Consider the following 9,430-nt stretch of genomic DNA (forward strand, 5'->3'; position numbering starts at 1 on the left):
GGAGTGTGGGAATGCGGGAAAGAGGGGCTGCATTTGCTACGCACTGCATGATTGGGGGAGCTGCAGCTGCGGTTTCAGGCTGATAGCAACATTAAAGCTGTCCACGGCCTCCCTTTGCATCAGCTTTCACCCCGCCTCTGGGCTGGCTAAGCTGCCAAAAGACCCTGCAGTGGCTGGGGCTGCAGCACTTCCACCCCAGAGACCTGGGCCCTGACTCTCCTTTCAAACTGCAGCCTCAAACAGGTCATGGAGAGACTTTAAACATCAAAACTGGGATGAGGAAGTAATTGGAAAAGCGTCTGAGTGCACAAGAGCTGTGGGTGTGCATGGCTACGCCTCTGCCTGAACTGTGCACAGCTACGACTGACTGGGGCCCGGACACAGCTTGAGGGTTGAGAACAAAGGGACGAGGAATCTGCAGAGGGACGAAGGATTGTGCATGAGTGGCTGCAGCACTGTTGTGCGGCGTCTCCTTGCTCCTTAGCTGGGCCTCCACGGGGGAGTTCAGCATGTCTCCAGAGTGGCCACCAGTAATGCAAGGCCCATCCTGCCATTCCCCTGGGCAGGGTGTCCTCTCAGCCATTCCCCAGCTCTGCATGCCCTGGACAGCAGACCAGTGGCTGAACGGAAGTGGGAGCATGGGTGGTAAATCAGCCCCGTATCCAGCAGAGACAGCCATGGAGCAATGGACAGATGTGCACAGAGACAAGCTCAAAAGGACTAACCAGTTTATTTACAACACTCCTCAAGTGACAGACAGAGCGAAAGAACAACATAGGTCATTGACTTAACAACAAAGGGAAGGTAACAGTGACCACAAATCCTGCCTGCACTGCTCTTAGCCCTGCAGTGCCTGGCTGCCAGTGCCTGCCACCATCTGAGCTGGGCAGAGCACTTGGCAGCTCCCCTCCCTGCGAGCACCACGCAGGGGGCTGCTCTCTGGGACCACAATGCTCCTGCAGTGCTGGTGGCAGCCGCTCGACTGGTGGGGTTGTGCTTCACAGGGCAACAGTGATGGCAGAACCACTCAGAGTGGGGTCATGCTGAGACCTCCCAGCCTTGTCAGGTACTAGGGTCCCAAGAGGGCCATCTTCCGAAGTGCTTTCCGAGCCCGGGGGTGGGGAGAGGGCATTCAGCCTGGCACTGCAGCAGCAGCCTGCTGTAAACTGCCCGAGCTTAGGAAGTGAGCTGGGCTCCACTAGGGGCTGTGTAACGACCTCCCCCCTCCAGGCCCACCCCACAGAACAGGCCTGGCCAGGAAGGGGGTTACTGCACGGAGGGCCCAGACAGCTGGAGGGAGGGGGGCAGGAAGGGGGCAGGAGGGCTGGGGAATCCCTCTAGTATTAACGTTGGGAGATGTCGCCCAGGCAAGGACGCAGATAGAAACAACTTCCCACAGTCAAGCCTCCCTCAGCAAATGCTGCCCCACCCCACCCTTCCTGCCTGGAAGGGGCTGCCAGGGCACCTGGCAGGGAGCGGAGAATAGTCCACGACTCCAGCTGTAAATGCACCTTGGTCTCTGGGGCTCAGGGCCAAGGGGGCACCCCTCCTAGCTCCAGCAGGGCAAGGCCTCGCAGGAAGCAGCTCTGCCCCCCGAGCCATGGGACCTGCCCCAGCCCTGTTATGGGGAAGAGAGCCAGTCAGCGCTTTAATATGGACAATATCTTGGAGTCCCACAAGCCCAGAAGCTGTTAGCAACCAATTGCTAGGGGCTCAGCTGCAAACTAACCCCACCAACTTGACAAGCAAGGGGAGGGGGAAGGGTCACCTGCCCAGCAGCACGGCTGTGGGGAAGGCCTGCAAGCCTGCTGGCACTGAGTCGCCATGGTCATGGGGCACAAAGCAGGGACCAACAATGCATGCTCCTCCTCCAGCCTCTGAACGTGCCCCACTGTCTCCTCTCAGCCTGTCCGCAGCAAGAGCTGCTCCTCGATACCTGGGGAAGGGGTGAACTAGGCATGGCCTCCACTGGCCCAAACGCAGCCACTCAGCTCTGTCCTCCCTAGCAACAGAGCCCCAGGGACCACACCAACCACTCGGCAGCCAATCGAGCAGCCCAAGGCCGACTGGGGACAGAGCTGGGAGGAAGAGTAAGATGACTTTGTGGGCCCAACACGCAGTAGAGAAAGGCAGCCCAAGGGCGAGGCTGCAGGGAAGGGGCAGGAATCCAGTACAACACGCTCTAGGCATCCGCAATGGAGTTCAAACTTGGGTAGCTTCAGAGCCAGCCCCAAAGCCGCCCAGCTCTTCCACGGGCAGAACACACACCAGAGGAGGAAATCAACACAAAATCTTCAAATTAAATTTGCTTGAGGACCTCAGGACACCAGCCAATCAGCAGGCAGAACCTGCCTTAGGATTTCTTAGCATCCTGTGTGTTTCTCCTCTTCAGATCGCTCAAGTCAACAGGTTTAAATGCTGTGAGGAGGAAGAGGGGAGAACTCAGTATGGGGGCTGGGCTCAGTACTGCCAGCATCACCCTACCCGCCCCCAGGACTCAGTTCAGGGGCTCTGCTCAGCAGTGCATCACCCCTCCACGTTGCCAGCACCCACCACGCCCAACACACACTCTGCAGGAGTCCAGGCTCAAAAGCCACAGGTCTCCTCTGCCCCTCATCATGAAATGCCATTTGTCTCACAGGATTGAAGGCTCCCAACCTGGTCACCCCCCTTCACCCTCCTGTAGCTGGATGGAGTGGTCAGAGCTGTACATTCAGTTAGGACAGGTCACTGGTGTCCTGAGGGGGTTCCTCCCTCTCAGCAGCCAGTGCTCTGCTCCACGTACTCGAGCACTGTTGGCACTTGTTCCCCTGGATGGGCCAAAGACCCCACAGGCAAACTCACCCTTTAGGCTGGGGTTTGGTATCTTCTCCACATACTCTTCCACCAGGCCCCTCTCACTGCCCGACATCTGGTTGCGAAGGTCTCGCTCCACACACTGCCAGGCTGGGGAAGGAGCACAGCGAGAGAGGGAGGGGAGGGTGCTGTGCCTGCTACGGGACACGCCTAGGGCTCCCTCCAGCTGCTCCCATTCCAGCCCTCAAGAACCCCGTTCCCCTACACACACCAGGGAACTTCACAGTTTCATAGAGTTTAAGGCCAGAAGAGACCATTAGATCATCTAGTCTGAGCTCCTGTATGTCTGTGACAAGTGGGACTGTTCTTAATGTTTCCTCTGAATACTGTAGGGGTGCCTCAGTTTCCCCTAAGAAATGCATCTTCATATTAATTAGTGGTTCAGCAAGATCCTCAGCAGTTCCTTTAAGACCTTTGTGTGTAAGTTACCTGGGTGTGCTGATAGGAAAATGTTTAATTTTAGCAGATGCTGCCTCATACTCTCCTCTCTTGTTACAGATAGTAAACTTTCTATTCCATCCACATCATACAAGTTGGACACGTAAGAACGGCCATATTGGGTCAGACCAATGGTCCAGCTAGCCCAGCATCCTGCCTTCCAGCAGTGGTTGGTGCCAGATGCTTCAGAGGGAATGAATAGAACAGGGAAATTTATCGAGTGATCTATCCCTGTCATCCAGTCTCAGCTTCTGGCAGTCAGAGGGTTAAGGACACCCAGACATGGGGATGCATCCTTGACCATTTTGGCTAATAGCCATTGATGGACCTGTCCTCCATGAACTTATCTAATTATTTTTTGAACCCAGTTATACTTTTGGCCCTCACAACATCCCCTGGCAATGAGTTCCCCAGGTTGACTGCGGTATAGAAATCATAGAACTAGAAGGGACCTCGAGAGGTCATCTAGTCCAGTCCCCTGCACTCAAGGCACTATGCACAATGTGAAGAAGTACTTCCTTAGGTTTGTTTTAAACCTGCTGCCTAGTAATTTAATTGGGTGATCCCTGGTTCTTGTGTTATGTGGATGGGTAAATCACACTTCCTTCATCGCTTTCTCCACAGCATTCATGATTTTAGAGATCTCTATCATATCCCCCGTTTAGTCATCACTTTTCTAAGATGAACTGCCAGCCTTTTTAATCTTTCCTCGTATGGAAGCTCTTCCATACCCCTAATCATTTTGGTTGACCTTTTCTTTTTCCAATTCTAATATATTATTTTGAGCTGTGAACAATCAGAACCCCACACAGTATTCAGGTGGGTGGGTGCCATGGATTGATATAGTGGCATTATGATATTTTTGTTGTATTCGCTACCCCTTTGCTAATGGTTCCTAACACTGTTAGTTTTTTTGACTGTTGCTGCACATTGAGCAGATGTTTTCAGAAGTATCCATGATGACAGCTAATTCAGACCCCATCATTTTGAATGTGTAGTTGGGATGACGTTTTCCAACGTGCATTACTTTGCATTTATCAGCACTGAAATTCATCTGCCATTTTGTTGCCCAGTCACCCAGTTTTGTGAGATCTGTTTGTAACTCTTCGCAGTCAGTTTTGGATGTAACTAGTTTGAGTAATTTTGTATTGTCTGTAAACTTTGTCACCTCAATGTTCACCCCTTTTTCCAGATCATTTATGAATATGTTGAACAGCACTGGTCCCAGTACAGACCCCTAGGGGCACTGCTATTTACCTCTCTCCATTCTGAAAACTGACCATTTATTCCTATCCTTTGTTTCCTATCTTTTAACCAGTTACTAATCCATGAGAGGACCTTCCCTCTTATTCTATAACTTCTTAGTTTGCTTAAGAGCCTTTGATGAGGGATTTTCTCACAGGCTTTCTGAAAGTCCAAGTATATCCATTGGATCACCCTTGTCCACATGTTTGTTGACACCCTCAAAGACTGGTGAGGCATGATGTCCCTTTACAAAAGCTGCATCGATTCTTTCACAACAAACTGTGTTCATTTATGTGTCTGATCATTCTATTCTTTATTATAGTTTCAACCAATTTGCCTGGTACTGAAATTAATTGCCAGGATTGCCTCTGGAGACTTTTTTAAAAAATGGCATTATATTAGCTATCCTCCAGTCATCTGGTACAGAAGCTATTTAAATGATAGGTTACATACCACAGTTAGTAGTTCTGCAATTTCACATTTGAGTTCCTTCAGAACTCTTGGGTGAATACCATCTGGTCTTGGTGATTTATTACTGTTTAGTTTATCAATTTGTTCCAAAACTTCCTCTAATGACACCTCAGTTTGGGACAGTTCCTCAGATCTGTCACCTAAAAAGAACAGTTCGGGCATGGCAATCTCCCTCACATCCTCCGTAGTGAAGACCGATGCAAAGAATTAATTTAGCTTTCCCGTAATGGCCTTTTCTTCCACATGTATTCCTTTAGCACCTCAAACATCCAGTGGCCCCACTGATTGTTTGGCAGGCTTCCTGCTTCTGATGTATTTTAAAAAAATGTTGCTTTTGCTAATTGCTCTTCAAATTTTTTGTGCCCAATTATACTTTTACACTTGATCTGCCAGAGTTTATCTCCCTTTCTATATTCCTCACTAGGATAGGACTTCCAATTTTTAAAAGGATGCCTTTTTGTCTCTAACCACCTCTTATACTCTGTTGTTTAGCCATGGTGGATTTTTTTGGTCCTCTTATTGGTTTATTTTTTTAAATTTGGGGGTATACATTTTGTTTAAGTCTCTACTATGGTGTTTTTAACTACTCTCCCTACAATTTGCAGGCATTTGTGACTGTTCCTTTTAACTTCCATTTAACTACCTTACTCATTTTTGTGGAGTTCCCCTTTTTGAAGTTAAATGTGGTGGATTTTCCCCCTTACAAGTATGTTAAATTTAATTATATTATGGTCACCATTACCAAGCAGTTCAGCTACATTCATCTCTTGGATCAGATCCGGTGCGCCATTTAGGACTAAATCAATAATTGCTTCTCCCTTTGTGGGTTCCAGGACTAGTTGCTCCAAGAATCAGTCATTAATGGTGTCTAGAAATTTTATCTCTGCATCCCATCCTGAGGTGACATATATCCAGTCAATATGGGTATAGTTGAAATTCCCCATTCTTATTGGGTTTTGTGTTTTTGTAGCCTCTCTAATCTCCCATAACATTTCACAATCATGGTCACCATTCTGGCCAGGTGGTTGGTAGTATATTCCTACTGCTATAATCTTATTATTCAAGCATGGAATTTCTACCCACCGAGATTCTATAGTACGGTTTGATTGATTTTAAGATTTTTACTATATTTGACTATACTATACATCCTCCTGTTTCATTCCAAATACTGTACAGAAATATCTATTGAACATTTCTGCATCTGTTTACAATTTTATCATCCGTCATGGGGTACTTCTTGTTCTGAATATGTTTTAAAAATGCCTTATCTTTAACTCTATTGTCCTTTGATATTTCATTGATTCCTTTGGCTTCTCTTACCAATCACCCACATTTTTTTAACTTTAACTTATATAAATTGCCATTTACTTCCATTCTTCATATATAAATTTTGTTTTATTGCTTCTTCCCCAACTCCTTTTAACCCATCTGGCTTCTTGGCCAGCATAACTTTTTTCATGTCTGTGGAATCATGGCTTTTTGGGCATCCAATAGGATATCCTTGAACAAGTCCCAGTTTCCACTGACACTTCATACTTTAAATGTAATGTTCCCAGACAGTTATGGCAACAATTGCTTTTACCTTTGGGAAATGAACCCTTTTAAAGTTCTAAATATACATATTAGTGTTTGGTGCCATGTTCTGTTTGCACAACATAAACGTAATGAGATCATGATCACTGGTACTCTAGGCTACTGGTAATTTTTAGGTCACCAAGTAACAATTATTTGTCCAGCAGAATGAGGTCCAACCCCATCTTCCCAGTCCCCATTTCCTTATCACCCTGCTCCCAAGTCCAGTGTGTCTACCTCCAACTTCACAGTGGGATCACAAACATGAAAGTGCCTTCACTGAGGGCTTGGTAAAGAGGAAAGACTGCACTAGGAGGATGGGGAGGGCAGATACCTGCAAGAGCACAGGGGAACTGGCACGTCTGGCCTGGGTGCTGAGTACGCATGCACACTCACCCAGGCTCCTGCTTTAAATGGCACGTATGCACTTGCAGGCTGGCACTTTCCCCCAGCCGGACTGCACCCCACTCCGGAGGCCACTTGCCAGCAGCTCCCTATGGGTGGCAGCTCACAGACAGACAGACACAGCACAGTTACATTCAAAGGGTTTCTTTGCAAACCTCAGAGATAGAAGCTTCATTTTACTTTTTAATTGAAGGACTAAATTCTCCAGAAATGGCCAGGGCCAAAGGCATGCCAGAGACAAACATCACGCACCTGAAAATCCTATTCTGCCAGGCCTTGCCTCCCCTCCATAGTGCCATGTGACCCCAGGGGACTCAGCAACACAAAGACTGTTTCCTGTGCACAGACAGCACTCTGAGGAGCAATGGCTTCATTCAGTCGGAGGGCATTGCTCTTGGGCAATGGGATGTTGTTGGAAAGACCTTCCCAGACACTGGCAGGGGCTGAGAAGCCCTTAGAAGAGTCTCCTAAGGGTTGTTCAGCCAGGCTATGGAAGGGGCTTCCACACACACTGGGTCCTCTTAACTCAGTCAGTTCAAAATCAGTTTGATTCCTCTCTCCTTGTCTCAGCACAGCAGGCTCAGGAGACATGAGACAGCAAAACAGCTGCTGAGACAGGGACTGTCCCACAAGGGAGTTTTACCTGGGCCTGGTTTGATTTGCTTCATGTGCACAGTAAGGCCTCACTCTTCTGGCTGAGACAGAGATGTCTGTTTAGAGCCTGTGAATGAGCAAAGCCATGTCTGCCACATACCAGAGGCCACCACCCAGTGCCTGCTCTGGGCTCATTCCAGTGTCATTTCTGCCATAGCAATTGGTGGGTAACAGAGTCCCACAGCAATGTAGACTCTCATTGCAAGGCATATTAAGTATTGCATCCCTCTTCTCATCACCATCCCGTAGGGAATGGAAACTAATGGGCCCTAGGCTATCAACGCGGAGAGAACAGCTCAGGAGCATACGATGGGATGAGCAAAGCTCCACACGTCCTCAGCTCGGAGAGGGAGCAGCAACCACACTGTTCTCTGACTGCTTCTTGCCCACTGCTCTGATGAGGCACCGTGGCAGGAAGCCCCTTGTGGAATTCCAAGGCTGAAAAGCAAGTGGCACCAGAGAGGAAGGGAGACAGGGGAGAAAAGGTGGCCTGGGGGAGTTGCAGATCCCGGATCACTCCAGCCCTGCCCAGGAGATGCCCACTCACCCACCTTCATAAATGAAGCGCACATTCTCCTCGTGAGCAGGGGTGAAAATCTCACTGCTGTTGCTTGGGGAGCGAGGGCTGCTGTTCCTCTTGCCATTGTAAACGACCCTGGAGACAGGGGAGCTGAAACCGAAGCCCAAATCCTGATGAGAGCCCATGGGCAGATGGGGAGAAGTGCAAAGCTCTGGAATGAACCTCAGAGAGGGAGTGCAGGAAATCCTGCAGCAAAGGCCCTGGCGCAAGCAGCCATGCAAGCTGGCACCTCCCCAACCCTTCAACCAGCAGCATGGCCCCGAGCTCAGGAAAAGTAAAGCCATTACTGTTCATGCCCTGCCTAGCCCCATGGCGTTCCCCCCAAAGGGACTCCATGCCCCCGCCCCCTGCCCTGCCCTCCCCTCATCCACAGGCTCTCTGTTATGAGTGAAAGTGTCTCACCTGGTCATGGCTGCCTCCTTCCTCAGACCTCTCTAATCCTGCCTTTGCCAGCGCAGACCTTGGCAGATAGGAGATGGATGCTGAAACAAAGTGAAACAGAGCTAAGTGTGTGTGGGAGCCACAGTGTCTCCAGACTGCCAGCACCTTCTCTATGCAGTCACTCCCAGCTGGGGCTTCATGTGCTCACCTACTGCAGCGAAGAGCATAGCATCAAAGCCTAGAAAGGTCACAGAGAGACCCAGGGAGTCAGCTCCGTAAGCTTAGGTCTGGGTGGCTGCATTCTGACCCCAGCTGCTGCAGCGCTCCTCAAGAAGTAACTGAGAAAGATTTCAGATGCGGGTCTTACTACTTTAACCCCATTGATGCCACCAGTGATCAGGACAATGCCAGTACAGATGCAGTTGTACAACTTCCCTAATGAGGGCATAGTTACACTGGTATAAAAGTGTTTATAACCAGGATAGCTATTCCCACACAGCAAAGGGAACAAGCTATAGCCGGACAAGACATCTCTGCTCCAATGTAACTGCATCTACACTACGGCTTATACTGGTATAACTACAGTAACTCCTCACTTAACGTTGTAGTTATGTTCCTGAAAAATGCAACTTTAAGTGAAACAACGTTAAATGAATCCAATTTTCCCATAAGATTTAATGTAAATGCCGGGGGTTAGGTTCCAAGGAAATTTTTTGGGGGCAGACAAAAGGCATTATATTGTATACTGTACAGTACTGTAGTGTGGTGGGGAAGTGCCTCTGGCTTACCCCACACAGGCACAGCCCGCTGCAGGCAAGGACGCTAGGA

At 49.1% G+C, this 9,430-nt stretch overlaps 1 protein-coding gene across 1 annotated transcript; it reads right to left on the reverse strand.

Annotated features, from left to right (window-relative positions):
- Positions 1-711: 711 nt before the first annotated feature.
- Positions 712-9,115, reverse strand: MCRIP1 (MAPK regulated corepressor interacting protein 1). The gene is made up of 4 exons (XM_034790107.1): positions 8,624-9,115; positions 8,193-8,311; positions 2,845-2,946; positions 712-2,418 (listed from the first exon to the last, which is right to left on the reverse strand). Exons 1-4 carry the CDS (start codon positions 8,629-8,631, stop codon positions 2,354-2,356), a joined length of 294 nt encoding a protein of 97 aa, XP_034645998.1. The 5' UTR covers positions 8,632-9,115; the 3' UTR covers positions 712-2,353.
- Between the last annotated feature and the right edge of the window lie 315 nt (positions 9,116-9,430).

Source organism: Trachemys scripta, chromosome 14 (assembly GCF_013100865.1).
Source record: "Trachemys scripta elegans isolate TJP31775 chromosome 14, CAS_Tse_1.0, whole genome shotgun sequence".
In the NCBI taxonomy this organism is placed as follows: Eukaryota; Metazoa; Chordata; order Testudines; family Emydidae; genus Trachemys; species Trachemys scripta.